Below are 19,110 nucleotides of genomic sequence, written 5' to 3'. Positions count from 1 at the left end.
TGGTGTTGGAGAAGACTCTTGAGAGTCCCTTGGATAGCAAGGAGATCCAACCAGTCCATCCTAAAGGAAATCAGTCCTGAATCTTCATTGGAAGGGATGACGCTGAAGCTAAAACTCCAATACTCTGGCCACCTGATGTGAAGAACTAATTCATTTGAAAAGACCCTGAGGCTGGGAAAGATTGAAGGCAGGAGGAGAAGGGGACAACAGAGGATGAGATGGTTGGGTGGCATCACCGACTCAATGGACATGAGTTTGAGTAAGCTTTGGAAGTTGGTGATGGACAGGGAGGCCTGGCGTGGTGCAGTCCGTGGGGTTGCAAAGAGTTGGACATGACTGAGCAACTGAACTGAACTGAAATGAAGCTCCTAGCCACTCTGGCCATGAATACCTTACTGATGACATGTGGGTGGAGGAAGAACAGGTAAAGACTAATTAGGGCTTGTTACAGTGAGCCTTTACATCCACAATGAAGCCATCATCTCACAATCACCCACAGATGACAAGAGAGGAAACTATAACTTCCTGGAGGGCCACTGTAACTCAGGCCTGGATTTATAGTGGAAATCACGAATGCCCTGATGATGAGATAGTCACTCAGGGTTAGGTGGAGCAGTTTATTCAATGGGTACCATCAATCTTTAAGGGACAGTTATATCTTCTCTTGTGCCCCAAAGAGAGACACTGGAAAACTATTTGGTTCTAGGCAACCAGTTTTCCAGAATGGAAGCCTAGACACAGATCGAGATAAATGCCCTTCAGGCTAAGAGAGGGTGTTATGGCTTGAACTGGGTCCCACTGGCAAATTTATCTGTTGAAGTCCTAAGCCTAGTACCTCAGAATGTGACCTTATTTTAAGATGATGTCTTTATAGAAGTAATCCAGTTAAAATGAGGTCACAAGGGTGGACCTGAATCCAGTATGACTGGGGCCCCCATAAAAAGGGGAAATTTGGACATAGACGCACATATGTTCAGGGGAGAATGCCATGTGATCATGATGACAGTCATCTACAAGGCCTGTGTCAGTGACTAACAATTATGCAGACAGAAGTTGTGGCAAAGTTATGTGGCCACTAGGCACTGGCTCTCTAGGGGTTTGGACATGGTGCTTGCCTGACATCACCACTTAGAACACTCCATTTGAAAGATACTGCCTAGCTTGTTTTTGAGTTCTGGTGGACATTGAGAGATAGACAAAGCAAAGTGTTGCTGTACCCTGATGTGCCTCTCATGAGATGAGTCAGAAAGGAGAACACCAGGGGAATTCCCTAGTGCTCCAGTAGTTAGGACTCTGTACTTTCACTACTGTGGCCCGAGTTCAATCCCTGGTTAGTGGACTAAGATACTACAAGCTGTACGGCAAGGCAAAAAAAAAAAAAAGATGGGACGGGGGGAAGAAATGAGAACAATGTCCAAGAAAGAAGTAAACCTAGCATTAAGTGGTTAGTCACTCTCTAGATGTGCTGATTCAAATGCAGGGTATATACTTAAACCTTGGGTTTCTTGGGGTCTTCAACACACTGAGGTTGCTGACAATGCCTTGGCCTGTTTCATGGATGGATCAGCTAAGTTGAAGGCCGTGGGGTCTACTGAGCAGCTACTGTTGTGCAACACAAAGAAAAATGTTTAAAAGTATGCATGATATGCATGGAAGGGGCGTCCCTGGCAGTCCAGTGATTAAGACTCTGTGCCCCCAATGCAGGGACACAGGTTCAATCCCTGGTCAGGGAACTATGATCCAATATGCTGCAAGGTGCAGACAGAGAAATAAAAAAACTATGCACAGAAATGCCACTTACTGGGCAGAGTTATGAGCTATGGTATTTGCCTTGAAAAGACCTATCCATAAATACCCTGTTACATTTTCACTGATTCAGGGCAGAATGGGCTGTTACTTGGCTGCAGGATGCCTAGCTAGTCAAGTCTCAGCCTTTCTGAGGATACCATTGTGGCAGCAGATTACACAAGATCCACACTCCCTGTCTGTGACCCAGGTGATGTCTATGGAAAAGGTGTTCTTGGATGAACATCAGTGGAATCAGCAAACTGATAAGATCTGGGATGCCCATTGCACAAGGCATGGTAAACAGTTCACAATTCAAGACTGAGCCCCAAAACAAGTTGTTTGAGCAGAGTCAAGAAAACTTGGCAGACTGCCAGCTACAAACGCCAGTGGCAAAGGACACTTTGGGGCACATAGCAAAGGGGTACTGGATCTGGCCTGTCCTGGCAAATAGACTGTGTAGGTCCCCTATCATTCTCATAAGGATGGCATTGGACACTGGCTGCAGTAGATACTTTTTCAAGGCATGGCACTGCCATCTTCATCCACACAGCAGATGGGGGTGGAATAGGTGCATAGTCAAAGACCCTTAGATGGACTGTATTACATATTTGGATTCCCAAGAGCATCCAATCAGACAGTGGCACCACCTTTATAGTAACAACTGCCTACCAGTGGGCAGCTACTTGGGGGTATTCACTGGATCTTTCATGCCTCATATCACCCCCAGGGAGCAGGTGCCACTGAAAGAGGAAACAGACACTTAAAGGAGAAGTTGAAAAAGATAACTGGACAACCAAGGCTCAGTTCCCAGTGGACACTTCAGAAAATCAGTTTGGACTATAAATGTGGCAGTTCACCAGAAGAGTACCTCCTGTTTAAGCAATTTTTCATTATGACATGGGGGAGGTGGCAAGAGGTCCAGATAGGCTGTAAGAGACCCGAACTACGTAATTCCCTCTTCTCATTCCTCCACTTTTCTTCCCACACCCACCCCCTTGGGAAACCAGGCCACCAGAAATTGCAAGTAGAAAGATGAGTCGGGGAGTGAACTACTCAAATGATAGGGGACCTACACAGTCTATTTGCCAGGACAGGCCAGATCCAGTACCCCTTTGCTATGTGCCCCAAAGTGTCCTTGCCACTGGCCTTTGTAGCTGGCAGTCTGCCAAGTTTTCTTGACTTCAAACAACTTGTTTTGGGGCTCAGTCTTGTTTTGGTGCTTCTTCAGTCCCCATCTTTGCTTGCCGCTGTTGCACAATCATAGATGTTAATGGTAATGACCTTGATATGAGGTGACAACTCCTAAAATGGTCTTGATGTGGCCCCCATGTCAGGAGGTGGGAGATGTTCTAGGGTGGTACCACGTATACAAGAAAGAAACAACTGAGGCACCTCAGGAGAAACCAGGGATCATGTGAGGGTAAGACCCAGGAGGATGGGGACAAAGAATGGAGTGACTGCTAGAGAGACTGTTCAAACTGGTCATGTGGCCGTGGAAATGACAGGTGCACCTGTGCGGTGTGGGACATTGGAGATCAACCCTGGGAGGCTGGGGGTGGAGGGAGGGACTATTAATCTCTCTCTTTCAATTCTTGTCTACAGACATCTCACCAGTTTAATCCAGACTGCTGTCACCACCCTCAACTTGACCACTGGCCAGAGAGAATCTGATCTGAAAACTCTCAGAAATGTCCCAAGATCCAGTGGCGTCAGAAAGAACTAGTCTCCACTAAAGATGACAGAGCAAGATTAACTTTCTGGACATTGATTTGGCCTCTTCGGCCTCATCCTGCTACCGCTGGCCTCTTTTGTTTATTCATCAGTCACGGGTTGTTCTACAGGCTTCAGCATGGGTGGCAATAGACAATCACACTGCCCAGAACTTCTGTGGCCCAGCTGAGGTGGGGGAGGTGTGGCTGCTGACAACTCTAGTTGTCCCCTGAACGAGGAGCCTGGGTGCAGTCTGCTGCCGCTGCTGCTGCTGCTAAGTCGCTTCAGTCGTGTCCAACTCTGTGTGACCCCATAGACGGCAGCCCATCAGGCTCCCCCATCCCTGGGATTCTCCAGGCAAGAACACTGGAGTGGGTTGCCATTGCCTTCTCTGGCAGTCTGCTGCAGTCCAAATAGGCCTAGTCAAACTAGAGAGAGTCATGGTTGTAGTGACTTCCACCTGATGGTGCCTAAGACAAACAGAACAGATTTGGTATGAGCTCCTAATAGTAAAATTAGAATATCTATCTGGGGACTTCCCCAGTGATCCAGTGGCTAAGATGCCATGCTCCCAATACAGGAGGCCAGGGTTTGATCCCTGGTCCAGGAACTAGATTCCATGTGCCACAATGAAGATCTAAGATCCCACATGCCCGATGCAGCTAAATAAATATATAAAAGTAAATATTTAGAATATCTGTCTGATGGGGTGATCTCTGCCCCTGAGAATCCTTAGTTGGATCAGTGAAAGGTCAGGGTTGGAGCCATGGGGCAAACATACACATATCCACACATTCAAAGACCTGAGCTACAGCTTAAGAGCTCAAAACGTGAGTTTTGGCAGACTTTGTGATCCCCCTGGAACATGAGAGACTTGGAGGACTGTATGGTATGTCATTATACCTCAAGAAAGCTGTCAGAAGGAAAAAAAAAAACCACATTAAAATCATCTAAAAGTGAAAGTGATAGTCACTTAGTCATGTTCGACTTTTTGCGACCTCATGGACTGTATGTAGGTAGCCCTCCAGGCTCCTCTGTCCATGGGATTCTCTTGGCAAGAATACTGGAGTGGGTTGCCATTCCCTTCTCCAGGGAATCTTCCTAAACCAGCAATCGAATCCAGGTCTCCTGCATTACAGGCAGGTTCTTTACAGTCTAAAATCTCCCTTCAAAAAAAAAAACAAAAAAGGAATATTGCCTTGTGATGTTCTATTCTCCTACTCGGGGGCCTGTTTGGTTTACTGATGATGGGTTCTTTGGGGAGGCTCTCAGCGCAAGGAAAACAACACTGAAACAGCAAGTAAATAGTCCTGAGGACAAAAGTGAACTCATAAACAACCAGTACTTTTTGGCCAGTGTCAACAAACCTGGCCCGAAAAACCTGGCAACCATCAGCTAGATAAACAGACGGAGAGATGTAGCTTCAGGCACAGGGCACCCTTTTGCCTCTCCTGACAGATGCCAGCAAGAGGCATCATTTAGGGTCAAAGGTGAAGAGGACTCCAGCTGGGACAGCCGTGAGTCAGTGCTGTCCAAGTGTCATCAGGAGTTTAGCCTCAACCCCCTCACATAAGTGGAATTCACGTTTCCAAGTGACAGAAGGTGCTAAATATTTAACAGCATTCCCAGGTTCTCCTTGCTCTGAGTCTTGCCTTGAGCGCTCTTCTCGAAGATCAGACCAAGCCAGGGGTCCATATGGACTCATGATGAGCATGATTACTTGTATTTTTTATTTTGAATATTTTAATGTGGGTGACTTAAAAACTAACACTATATACTGTCCCTCCAGAATCAAGAGCTGTTAATATTTGTCATATTTGTTTTAAATACTTTTTAAACATGAAAGCATTTCAAAGTCCCCTTTTTATCTTTCCCTTTGCCCTGGCCCCAGAGCAACCACTATCTTGAATTTGAAAAGTGTTTGTTCTGTCAATATTTATGTAATTTTGTTACATATTATATGTATATATATATATACACACACTATGATAGCTCATATCATCTTCATGTGGCTTTTAATTTCTAGAAATATTAACAGTGTCTTACATATCATGCTTATTTAAATTCTATGCAGAGTACATCATGCAAAATGCCAGGCTAGATGAGTCACAATCTGGAATCAAGATTGCTGAGAGAAATATCAATAACCTCAGATCTGTAGATGACACAACCTTAATGGCAAAAAGTGAAGAGGAACTAAAGAGCCTCTTGATGAAAGTGAAAAAGGAGAGTGAAAAAGCTGGCTTAAAACTCAACATTCAAAAAACTAAGATCATGTCATCTGGTCCCATCACTTCATGACAAATAGATGGGGAAACAATGGAAACAATGACAGACTTTATTTTGGGGGGCTCCAAAATCACTACAGATGGTGACTGCAGCCATGAAATTAAAAGACATCTGCTCTTTGGAAGGAAAGCTATGACAAACCTAGAAAGCATATTAAAAACCAGAGACATCACTTTGCCAACAAAGGTCCATATGGTCAAAGCTATGGTTTTTTCCAGTAGTCATGTACTGATGTGAGAACTGGACCATAATGAAGGCTGAGTGCCAAAGAATTGATTCTTTCAAACCATGATGCTGGAGAAGACTCCTGAGAGTCCCTTGGACAGCAAAGAGATCAAAGCAGTCAGTCCTAAAGGATCAACCTGAATATTCATTGGAAGGACTGATGCTAAAGCTGAAGCTCCAATACTCTGGCTAGTTGAAACGAAGAGCTGACTCAGTGGAAAAGATCCTGATGTCAGGAAAGATTGAAGACAGGGCAGGAGGAGAAGAGGGCTATAGAGGATGAGATGGTTGGATGGCATCATCGACTTAATGGACATGAGTTTGAGCACACTCCAGGAGATAGAGAAGGACAGGGAAGCCTGGCGTGCTGCAGTCCATGGGGTTGCAAAGAGTAGGACACAGCTGAGCAACTGAAAAACAACACATATCATTTTATACTCAACTTTGGTTCTGAGTTCTATTTCTTTAATGGAAGATAGTTGATTTACAATATTGTATTAGTTTCCAGGTACAGCAAAGTAATTCCATTTGACATATATATATACACATATGTATATATATTTTTCTTTTTCATATTCTTTTCCATTATAGGTTATTACAAGATATTGAATATAATTCCCTGTGCTACATAGTAGCTCCTTGCTGTTTATCTATTTTATATACAGTAGTGTGTATCTGTTAATCCCAAACTCCTAATTTATCCCTCTCCCTGCTAAGTTCTATATTGATATATAAAAGCTTGTGCATTCATTACAAATATTGCATAGTGTTCCACTATATGACTATATCACAATCTATCTACCCTGTTGATGGGCATTTAACATGCTTCTGAATTTTTTATTTTACAAACAAAGCTACAAAAAAAACACTTTTGTGCATGTGTGCAGTTATTACTTCGATAATCATAAAAATGTCTGCTTTTATGCAAGACAGAAGCACTGTCATAAGGTTACAAAGACATGCACAGGATAGGTGAACAATAAGAATTTCCCTCTGATTGTTTATTGTAGAGAAACAATGGACTGAGAATAGAGGAAGATCTAAAGGTGATCCAGGAAAAGGCATTGCCTGCGACATCTTCAGAGAGGCTATTAGGAAAACAGAAGCATTTCCCATCCGAAAGCCACACTCCTGACACACCCAGAGGCAAACCTCTGTACACTGTGTACACCTGCAAGTTGGGCTGGGCTGGAGTGGAACAATGAGAGTATTCCAAGAACAAGGACAAGGTGACTAGCAATGGACACAGAACTAAAAAGAGGGTGCAGACGCAGAAGTGGACATCAAAAGTAAGGACACAGAGCCAAACAGGGGTACAAGAGGAAGACCTATTAAAGACTTCAAAATTTTATGCTGGACCAGGAAGCTAGGTCAGCCATCCTTTTATCTCTTGCTTTCCATTATTTTGTTGTTGTTCTTAAAAAATTTTAAGGTAATATGTATATGCACACTGTTAAAATGTAAACAGTACAAAAAGGGCACAAAAAGACTCAAAAGTTGGTGAATTATGCCTGGGCAGGATGAAGCCAGAGGAAACTCTGATGGAGGTTCATAGTAGTCCTGCAGTAAAAAGTTAAGTCTTTCTCCTAAGTCTCATCTCCAGACTCAAGACCCCTACAGAGAAGCAGCCAAAATTACCAATTTCTTGTGTGTCCTCCCAGGGATATTTTATACACATTCTCTCTCTCTCTCTCAGTAAAAAAATTTCAAACAGTAAAAAGATTTTGCCTGCAATGCAGGAGACCCTGGTTCAGTCCCTGGATCAGGAAGACCCCCTGGAGAAGGGAATGGCTATTCACTCCAGTATTTTTGCCTGGAGAATTCCATGGACAGAGGAGCCTAGCGGGCTACAGTCCGTGGGGTCACAAAGAATTGGACACAACTGAGCGACTAAGCATGATGGCATATTATATAGTTTTGGACCTTACTTTCCGCCCATATCACAGTAAGAAATTCATATCAATACATATAGATCTGCCCCTATTCTTTTTTAAAAGATTTAACATTTTAAGATGTTTTTATTTGTTTATTTTTATTTTGGGTCTGCTGGGTCTTTGTAGCCGCATGCAGGCTTTCTCTAGTTGCAGCAAGAAGGAACTACTTCCTAGTTGCAGTGCACATGCTTCTCATTGCGATGGCTTCTCTTGTTATGGAGCACAGGCTCTAGGGCATGCAGGCTTCAGCAGCTGCAGCATGTAGGTTTAGAAGTTTCGGCTCTCAGGTGATGACTCAGTAGCTACGGTGCGCAGGCTTAGTTGTCCTATAGGATGTGGAATCTTCATGGACCAGGGATTGAACCTATATCTCCTACATTGGCAGGGGGATTCTTAACCAGTAGACCACTAGGAAAGCCTTCCTGCCTCTATTCTTTTTAACGGTTGCATAAAATTCCATTGTATGAATGTACTATAACTTATTTAATTAGTTCCCTACTGCAACATGTATGTAGGTCATTCTAACATTTCCCAATCAGAAATACTGCTGTATTGAATAGTCAGGAATATTTCATTGACCACAAATTTTATCTGTAAGATAAAAATTCTGGTAGTGCATTTGCTAAGTTGGTATAAGTGACACTTTATACCCTACTGGTAACGGTAATCGCATCCGACTCTGTGATCCCACAGACTGTAGCCCACCAGGTTCTTCTGTCCATGGGATTATCCCAGCAAGAATACTAGAGTAGGTTGCCACTTCCTTCTCCAGGGGATCTTCCTGACCCAGGGATCGAACTCAAGTCTCCTACGGCTCCTGCATTGGCAGGCAGATTGTTTACCACTGAGCCACCTATACCCTAATACCTAGTTTCAAATTTCCCATCCCTGAGGCTTTAAAGCGATACATTAGATTCCACCAGAGTCTCAGGGACAATTTGTAAATGTCTGCCAGATGAGACTGAGGAACACTTGAGCCAAGTCAAGGTAACTGGAGGATAATCTCGGGAAGGCTTGATGGTAACCTGAGCACTGGGAAAGAAAATCCATCTAATCAACGGTATTAGCCAAACTGAAGAAAGAATGTGTTAACAGGATGAGACAGGTCATTACAAAACCCAGAAGGAGGAGCCAAACGGCAAAAATAGGCAGTGTTTATCTCTGAAGAGAGAGAGATACTTAATCTAATGAACAGGCACCAGAGAAGCACATTCAGACAGGTTTCTCCAAGGCCTAGAAGAAATTTTTTTCCACGCAATTCTTGTACACCAGGCAATCGATTAAAGCAGTTACTAATTCCTCTCCCTAGGTACCTGGATTCTAGGAAGAGGTTAAGCCTATTAAAGAGGGCCACATACTTTTTGATATCTCTACCATTAATAGGTCAGGTCTCCATCTTCTTCTCTAGGTTCTGGGTGTACTCTGTAACTGCTCTGATGGGTAGAATACAGCAAAGATGATGCTATGCCAGTTTCCAGACAGAGACTTTAAGAAACTGGCAACTTCCACTTCCATCTCTTGGAATATCCACTCTGGGGGAAACCAGCACCCTGGAAGAAGTCTTGACTATCCAGAGACCCACCATGCTGTGAGGAAGTCCCAGGCTAGCTATGTGGAGAAAGAGACACTCGGCCATTTTGGTCAAACTAGTCCAGGCACCCAACATGCAACTGAAGACGCCATCTTGGAAATTCCAGCCCCAGCATATGTGACATGAAGAAAAGTTAAGGAAACCAGCTAAAAGTCAGACCTGAGGCCCAAATATATGACCCTACTTGATCCATCTCAGACATCTTCACCCATTCAAACTAAAGCTCCACTCCACTGTGAAGCAGAGATAAGCCATTTCTGATATGCACTACCCAAATTCCTGACCCACAAAATCATGAGGATAATAACAAACTGTTGCTTTAAGCTGCTAAGTTTGGGGGTAGTTTGACAGGTAGGAGCAACTAGAATAGGGGGCTTCTGTGTGATGAAGCGTAAGATTCCTGGGAGGGCTAAGTTTTGTAAATAAATACTCCAATCCACAATATGTTTCTGTGGGTTTGGCCAATGAGGGTCAGTCCCCAATAGTCTACTCATGCTGAATGAACTGACAAAATTTAGTTTCTGAACCTACAAAGCCAAAACCTGAAGGGCCAGTCTTGATCAATATGCCCATCTCCATCATCGTCTGTTTTTTACTCTATCTTATGTCAAACAACTCAGATTAGGGAGCTGAGAAGAGTCTCACAAAGTTTACCATCAGATATAGCTACTGCTCAGTACCACTCACAGCCTTTTGACTGGTACATGAAATGTATTTATTTATCAAACATTACCAAGAACCTCCCCTGTACCCAGAACTGTGCCTAGTGCTGGGGGGACACAGAGCTGGGAAAAACATAGGCCCATCCCTTGGAACTTCAAACCCCAGTCTCTAAGCCACATAAACAGGCAATGATAAGAAACAAAGGCATTTAGGGGACTTGCCTGATGGTCCAGTGGTTATGACTTTGTGCTTATAATGCAGGGAGCCTGGGTTCAATCCCTGGTCATGGAACTAGATCCCATACGCCACAACAAAGAATTAGAATGCTGCAACTAAAGACCTGCATGCCACAACTAAAGATCCCACATGCTGCAATGAAGATCAAAGATCCCATGAGCTGCAACTAAGACCCAGCACAGTCAAATAAATAAATAAACATTAAAAAGAAAAGAAAGAAATACATGCACTTAAATATATAGCAAACCTAAAAGGAGAAAAAGATAGCAATACAGTAGGAGACAGAAAATCCACTTCATCATCCAGACAGAAAATCAATACAGAAACATTGACTCTAAATGACACATTAGGTCAGATGAACTTAACAGATTTACATAGAACATTCCACCCAAAAGCAACAACATACACATTCTTTTCAAGCAAATATGGAACATTCTCCAGTATAGATCAAATGTTAGGCCATAAAAGAAACCTTAATAAATTTAAGAAGACTGAAATCTGATCAGGCATCTTTTCCCACATAATGGTATGACTAGAAATCAACTGCAAGAAGACATCTGGACAATTCACAAATACTGGTTAAAGGGATAAAACAACATGGAGATTGTGGAGATTAAACAACATGCTACAGAAACTACTAAGTCAAAGAAGAAATCAAAAGAGAAGTTAAAATAACTAAAGATGAATGAAAATGGAAAATACACCATACCAAAACTTAAAGGAAGGGGTGCCTAGGTAAAGGAGGCTGGGGATGCAAATGTTTGCTTGAGATATTTAAGGATGATTCCCCAGGCCCTGTGGGGATTCCTGAGCAAATGAACAACTAATCAAACATGCTTTTAGGGGCACTGATGTGGCAGTGGTGTATGGGCAGATTGTTGTGGCAGATCAAGCAATAATGGAGACCAAGCAGGAGGGAACACCCAGACATCATCCCTTTCCAGAGTCACTATGGGGCTGCCCATGCTGCCAGCCAAGATGCAGACAAGCAAGGAGGTTGACATGGTGATGAAGCTGCTGAACATGGGAATGATATCCTCTGTGTTGGGCAGAACAAAGCCCACTTGGTTCAAAAGGTCACAGACCATCTGGCCTTTGATGTTAATGTCCAGTAGAAGGTGGGAACAGAGGCTTTGGGAAAGGATGCAAAGAGTGGTAAAAGCCAAAATTGATGGCAGGCAGCAAAAACAGTTTCAAGAAGGAAGTTCGTAGCAATAAATGCCTACATTAAGAAATAAGAATGATGTGAAAAAAAGAAGAAGAAGAAAAAAAAAAAAAAACCAAGGAAGGTCTCTAACAACATAATGTTACACCTCATGGAACTAGAAAATAGAAGGACAAACTAACCCCAAAGTTATAGAAGGGAAAAATGAAGATCTGAGAGAAAGAAATAGAGACTAAAAAGGCAATAGAAAAGATCAGTGAAACTAACAGCTGGCTTTTTAAAAAGCCAAACAAAATAGACAAAGCTTTAGCTAGACTCACAAAGAAAAAAAGAGAAGAGAACTCAGATAAATAAAATCAGAAATGAAAGAGGAGACATTACAACTGATACCACAGAAATACAAAGGATCACAAGAGACTATTGTGAACAATTAAATGCCAACAAATTGAATAACCTAGAAGGGATGGATAAATTCCTAGAAACACACATCATACCAAAATTGAAACAAGAAAAATAGAAAATCTGAGCAGATCAGTTACTAGTAAAAAGATTGAATCAGTCATCACATCTCTTAACAAACAAAAGTCAAAGATCAGATGGCTTCACTGGGGAATTCTACCAAGCATTTAAGGAAGAATTAATACCAAACTTTTCCCCCAAAGTGGGGGAGGGGAGGAGGGAACACTTTCAAACTCATTTTATGATGCTGAAATTTGCCTAATACTAAAACCAGACAAGGACACTACAAGAAAAGAAAATTACAGGCCAGTATTCTTGATGATTATAAATGAAAAATCTTCAACAAAATACTACAAACCAAATTCAACAACATATTTAAAAAAAAATTCTCCATGATCAAGACAGATTTATTTCAAGGATGCAAGGATGGTTGAACAACTGCAAATAAATGAGTGTAACAACACATTAAGAAAATGAAGGATAAAAATCATAGGGTCATCTCAACAGATACAGAAAAAAACATTTGACAAAATTCCACAGTCATTTACGATAAAAATGCTAACAAAAGTGGGTATAGAGAGAAAGTACTGTTAACATAGGAGTTCTCTTGAGAGTCCCTTGAACTGCAAGGAGATCAAACCAGTCAATCCTAAAGGAAATCAGTCCTGAATATTCATTAGGAGGACCGATGCTGAAGCTGAAACTCCAATACTTTGGCCACTGATATGAAGAACTGACTCATTGGAAAAGACCCTGATGCTGGGAAAGATTGAAGGCAGGAGGAGAAGGGAACAACAGAGAATGAGATGGTTGGATGGCATCACCGACTCAATGGACTGAGTTTGAGTAAGCTCTGGGAGTTGGTGCTGGACAGGGAAGCCTGGCGAGCTGCAGTCCATGGGGTCACAGAGTTGGATACGACTGAGCAACTGAACTAAACTGTTAACGTAATAAAGCTTGTATATAACAAGCCGTGGCTAATATCAGAGTCAACTGAAAAGCTGAAAGCTTTCCCTGTAAGATCAGGAACAAGACAGATGCTCACTCTTGCCACTTTTATTCAACATAGTATTGGAAGTCCTAGACAGAGCAATTAGGCAAGAAAAAAAGAAGGTATCCAAATCAGAAAAGAAGTAAAACTATCACTATTTGAAGAGGACCTGATATTATATACAGAAAACCCCAAAGACTCTACCAAAACAACTATTAGAAGCAATAACTGAATCCAGTAAAGCTTCAGGATAAAAAATCAAAATACAAAAATCAGTTGAATTTCTGTAAGCTAATAACAAATGATCAGAAAGAGAAATTAAGAAAATACTCTCATTTACAATTGTATCAAAAAAAAAAATAAACTATCCAGGAATAAATTTAACCTGTTCACTGAAAATTATGACATTGAAGAAAGAAATTAAAGAAGACAAACAAGTGGGAAGATATTCCATGCTCATGGATTGGAAAAACTACTATCCAAAGCAATCTACAGATTCATTGCAATTCCTACTAAAATTCCAATGACATTTTTCACAGAAATAGAACAAACAATCCTAAAGTTTACATGTAACTAAAAATGACCCTGAATATTCAAAGCAATCTTGAGAAAGAAGAACAAAGTTGGAGGGTTTGTGTCCTGATTTCAAAGTATATTACAAAGCTATTATGACAATAGGTATTGGCATAAACACATATACACAGATTAGTGGAAGAACAGAGACCCTAGAAATAAGCCCATATATATATCATAAATTATTTATGATGAGGGAGTAAAGAATATATAATAGGACAGCCTCCTCAATAAATGGTTTTGGGAAAACTGGATAGCCACATGCAAAAGATTACTATCTTACACTATACACAAAACTTAACCCAAAATGGATTAAAGATCTGAACATAAAATCTGAAACCATAAATATCCCAGAAGAAACCATAAGTGATAAGTTACTTGAGGTTAGCCTTGATGATGATTTTTTTTTGGATCTGACAGCAAAAGCAAAGGTAATAAAAACAAAAATAAACAAGTTGACTACATTAAACCAAATAACTTCTGCACAGCAAAGGAAACCATCAACAAAATGAAAAGACAACCTACCAAATGGGATAAAATATTTGAAAATCATATATCTGATAGGAGTTAACATCCAAATACATGAAGAATTCAAACAATTCAAAAGTAAAATAAACAAATAAAATCCAATTAAAATATGGGCAGAGGATCTGAATTGACATTTTCCCATAAAAGACATACAGACGGCCAACAGGTAAAAGAAAAGGTATTCATTGTCACTAATCATCAGGGAAATGCAAATTAAAACTTTAATGAGATATCACCTTGTACCGGTCAGAATGGCTCAAAGACCAAAAAAAATAAGCGTTGGGAAGGATGTGGAGGAAAGGGAACTCTTGTGCACTGTTGGTAAGAATGTAAATTGGTACAGCTACTATGGAAAACAGAATGAAGGTTTCTCAAAAAATTAAAAATAGAACTATGATATGACCTAGTAGTTCTACTTCTGGGTATTTATCCAAAGAAAATGAAAACACTATTTACCTTAATGTTCACTGCAGCAGTATTTACAATAGGCAAGCCATAGAAGCACAGAAGCAACCTAAGGGTTGATCAATGGATAAATGACTAAGTAAAGTGTCTCACACACACACGGGAATATTATTCAACCATAAAAAACAAGGAAATCTTGCCATTTACAACATGGATATACTTGAAGGAATTATGCTAAATGAAATGTCAGACAGAGAAAAGCAAATACTGAATGATCTCATGTATATGTGGAATCTAAAATCAAAACAAACTAAAACAAAACTCAAATATACGGAAAACCGATCACCATCGGTTGCCAGAGGTGGGGGATGGGAGGAGGGAAAAATGGATGAAAGTGGTCAAAATGTACAAACTTTCAGTTATAAAATAAGTGGGGATTACAGGACTACCTCCCAGGGTGTAATACACAGGATGGTGACTATGACAACACCATACTGTATATTTGAAAGTTGTTGAAAGAGTAAATCTCAAAGTGCTTCTCGCAGGAAAAAAAATTTTCTTAAGTATATACATATATAAAAAGGAAACATGATACATGAAATGACAAATATGTATAGGAAGCATTTGGGAGACACAAGAGGAGTCACCAACCCAGGCAGTCCACAATCAGAGCTACAGAATAGACAGTTGATCTTATCATTCTCAGGGTCGACACCTTTGAAAGATATCAATTTGTTGTAAATTTACATATAAATTTAAGATATGTTCACATTTCACTTTTTCAGCACTCTTGTCATTATTTTAGTTAGAAAAGAGAAGGGAATTGGCATTTATGCACTTGCCTGATTCTCACATGTCTCAATTCCCAGTCCAACCCCTTAAAGTCCTACAATGCTTCCCTAAGCTGATTTTATTAATTTTATGTGTAATATGCAGTTTTGGACAACTGATGGTACAGGGGACGTTATGGTCAGCTACCCTTATCTCAGTTCCACTCCTCCTCCTATGCAGTCAACACCTATTTAGGTGGCAGGGATCCCAGTCCCAGCTTTAGGAGTGAGCCTGCATGAGTCTAAGCTATAGTGCACCTTTGGCCACTATGATGGGTTCAGGAATGGGCAATTAATCCAGGCCAACCAACTAAGTTCTGTGAGACAGCAGAGCCAAGAGAATTTCAGAAGAACAAAATGGTGGGTTGGATGGTCTCATGAATACCTGGAGCAAACTATGCCTGATGGGCACACAATTATTAGACTTTTCTAATAAGAACCAATAAAGTTGCTTCATAGTTTAAACCAGTGAGAATGGCAACCAGATTTGAACTGATACAAAGTGAGTCACTGGAAGCATCCTCTTACTCAAAAAAAGGGTATTAATGGGCTTTTAAGGATGCGCAGCCCTCCACTCTATACTAACTCACACCAGCCACACAGCGGAGGGGTTAATGTATTTGCCCATGGAGCAGCCCAGGTTCATGTGACTCCAGATCTTTGAGATACAAAGGCTGGAGCCAAGAGGCTCTGAAAAATTCGAGTCCTAATCTCTCCTTTAAAAGGCCACACATTTCTGGCTTTCTCCTGCTTCCTCTTCCACTTTCTAGGGCAGTCGAGAATTTCTTTGGTAGTTACTGCTATAGAGATAATCCTGAGGAAAAGTTCCCAGTAAACATTCCCTGAGAGATGGTAAGAAGTCTTAGTACCCACCCTTGGGGCATCCACTGGGCTGCTCACATTTCTAGAGGTTAAATCAAGCAGGAGAAGCTCTCAGGACTTTGTTTCTTGGCTTACTTGGTTTCTTGGAGCAGAGCACACAGCAAATGATTTTTTTTAACCATCTCTGAGTGCATTGTGACCTGCCCACCATATCTCAAAAACATGAACCCAACAGAGAAGACCCCAGGGGAGATGGCAGTGGCCCAGCCAGGTGCAGAGAAATTGTTCAGTTTGGACTTTCAAAGCCTCACAGTCATTTTCTCTCTCATTGTTAACTCTCAGTCTAGTTTCCAGAGGGTGAGGGGAGGTGGTTGCTCAAATACTGCCATTTATATTGCTATCGGAGGCTCAGCTTCTCTTGCCCAATCCATCCCATGGCACATAACTGGGCAGTGTCCCTTGGAAGCCATCTTCTCCCCATGCCTGCTCAAGAGCCCACCATGACCCTTCAGAGGAACCCCCAGCACCCGCAGTCTGGCCTTCAAGGCCCTCCTCAAAGGCCTGTCATATCCCAAGTCCCCACAGTTCCTCCTCATTTTTTACTACTGCCCAGCATAGCCACTAGGTGACCAGTCAGTTCATCAGCCCAGCCCAAGGGCTGTCTATGCTTCCTGTCAATCACTAATAACCTCACATGTGCCTGCATGGCACAGTCTAATCAAAGGTCCCCAGCCCCAGACTGGCTTCTCCTCCCAGGGCACTCAGGTCTTCTTTCTGAAATTAGTTGATTACTGATTTGTTTACTCCGACTCATTGGAAAAGACCCTGATCCTGGGAAAGATTGAAGGCAAGAGGAGAAGGGGATGACAGAGGATGAGATGGTTGGATGGCATCACCAACTCAACGGACATCATGAGTTTGAGCAAACTCCAGGAGCTGGTGAACGACAGGGAAGCCTGGCGTGTTGCAGTCCATGGGGTGGCAAAGAGTCAGACACCACTTAGTGACTGAACAACAACAATCCCCCTCTTCCCCAAAAGGAGCATTTAACCTCCATGTGGGTATTGGTCATAATTTATTGAAGCTCAGTTCTTAGAAAAGTTCCTGGGGCAGAGTGGGTGCGTTAATATTTAATAGTTATCAGGAAGACAGATCCCACGTGAATCTCTTCGGTTCACTTCCTAAAACCTCTCCAACTTAATCAACATTGGGTTTTCCAGTCTCTGTCCATTGACAGTGGGCTATCCATCCCTGCCTCATAACAGTGTTCACTGGATATTGATTTCTTAATAACAAAAATGTGCCTTTTCATTAACGTCTATGATTTTCCTTTCACTCTTTTAAGCAATGACATCTTTCTTTCCATTAAGGGCAAATTTACCCTGCAAATTGCCAAACCTCTGCAATCCTCCAGAAACCACTTCCTTTGAAAGAAGTCTGGTAGGGATAGCACCACAGAAAAAGTGGTTCTATAACATCACGCAGCTTGCACACTTGCATCTGCTATTCTATTACCAAGACAGTTCCCTTCTCTCCCAACCTCTATCCATTTTAATCCTAGCCTCCCGACTCATCTCTTACCTGTGCCCTCCGGCTTCACGCCCCTCCTTGACCTGTTTGTTCATTTCAACTCAGAACCGCTTCACACGTCCAGGGTTATGACCACAGCCCCAGTCGGTCCCGGGCTACGTTCTCCTGATGTCCTCCACTTTTTGTTTATTGTCTCCTCATCCCCAGCCTCTCTGCCCCGGTGCTCACCGCATCCCTTTGGCGCGAGCCCCACCACCATCGCCACCACCCTCCCTCGGTTACCTGGAGCTGGTGCAAATGCAGAACGTAGCCTTGCACCAACAGCTGGAATAAGAGGCGCAGCTGCCCTGGCCCTGAAAGCTCGTCCAGGCTCCGCAGCCTCCGATCTCCAGGCCCGGTTCCGGGAGCCTCAGCCGCCTGGGCCGCAGGGAGGGCGGAGGGGATCGCCGCCTTGGCTCTGGCCCCGTACGAGCCGAGGCCAGGGAGTGCCGCCCGCGTCCCCAGCAGCGCCAACCGCAGCCTCGCGGAGCCCAGAGCGCCCATTCGGTTCATGGCTCGCCCCGCCGCGCCTTTGGCTCGCGAGCCAGAGAGCCTGGAATTTGCCCAGAGACAGAACAGCAGGGGCGGGTTCAAGGGTACCGGTGGCCCAGGGCGGGCCGGACTAAGGCGGGCCCTTATTGTTCCCTTTTCCTCGCGGTCTTCAGTCCCTCCAGATATGACCTAAGGGACTCACAGAAGTCACCCTTTCCAACTGGAAGCCTCCTGGCTCGGGAAGGGGCCGGACAACCCCAAGGCAGAAGATGCACGGGGGACTTAGGGGAGCCCGACGGAGCTCTGACGATGGCCGCCCCTCCGGCGGCTGCCCACCTCGCACTTCCGCAAGCTCTCGAGGAGAACTCGAAGTTCGCTTGGTCTCAACTCCGGGGAGGAGTGCAGCGAAGTTTTGAACAGCCCCGGAGCCCTCCAAGGCCGCGAGGCCCCACCCAGGGAGACCGGCCTTCGCTTGCCCGGCGGGCTGGCCTCCTCTCTTCCCAGGGGCCAGATGGAGCCGGCCGCTGGTTTTTTCCAATTAGTCCCCAGGATTAATCCCGGAGTCCGAGCACTGAGCAACGAAAGAGCCAAAAAAAAAAAAAAAAAAAATCCTCCAAAGGAAAAACAAAATCCCAGAAAACCCGATCCTGTATCCAGGGTCGTCTGATTCTTTGGAGGGAGGAAGCCAAAGTAACTTATTTAAATATTAGGTGTTTTGTTTTTGTTTTTGTTTTTTTAATGCAATTCTACCCTCTCTCCCTCCCCATCACCCACTCACTCCCTTGTCAGCTGAGGGAGGATTTCTCAAACGCCAGGTTGAGATTACTGGGTTGAGATTA

The 19,110-nt window shown here is 43.0% G+C and overlaps 1 protein-coding gene across 2 annotated transcripts in view; it reads right to left on the bottom strand.

The window, feature by feature from the left end:
- LOC128043348 (sterol 26-hydroxylase, mitochondrial) overlaps positions 1 to 18,421 on the bottom strand; it is a 40,438-nt gene extending 22,017 nt beyond the window's left edge. For both annotated transcript variants that reach the window (XM_052635686.1, XM_052635687.1), the window contains exon 1: positions 18,023 to 18,421. In XM_052635686.1, the coding sequence (XP_052491646.1) occupies positions 18,023 to 18,292 (270 nt within the window). In that variant the 5' untranslated portion in view covers positions 18,293 to 18,421. The remainder of the gene's footprint in view (positions 1 to 18,022) is intronic.
- Positions 18,422 to 19,110: the final 689 nt, after the last annotated feature.

Source organism: Budorcas taxicolor, chromosome 2, assembly GCF_023091745.1.
Source record: "Budorcas taxicolor isolate Tak-1 chromosome 2, Takin1.1, whole genome shotgun sequence".
NCBI classification, from domain to species: Eukaryota; Metazoa; Chordata; class Mammalia; order Artiodactyla; family Bovidae; genus Budorcas; species Budorcas taxicolor.
The sequence above is the reverse complement of the archived record's forward strand: the minus strand, read 5'-3'. Positions and strand labels throughout refer to the sequence as shown.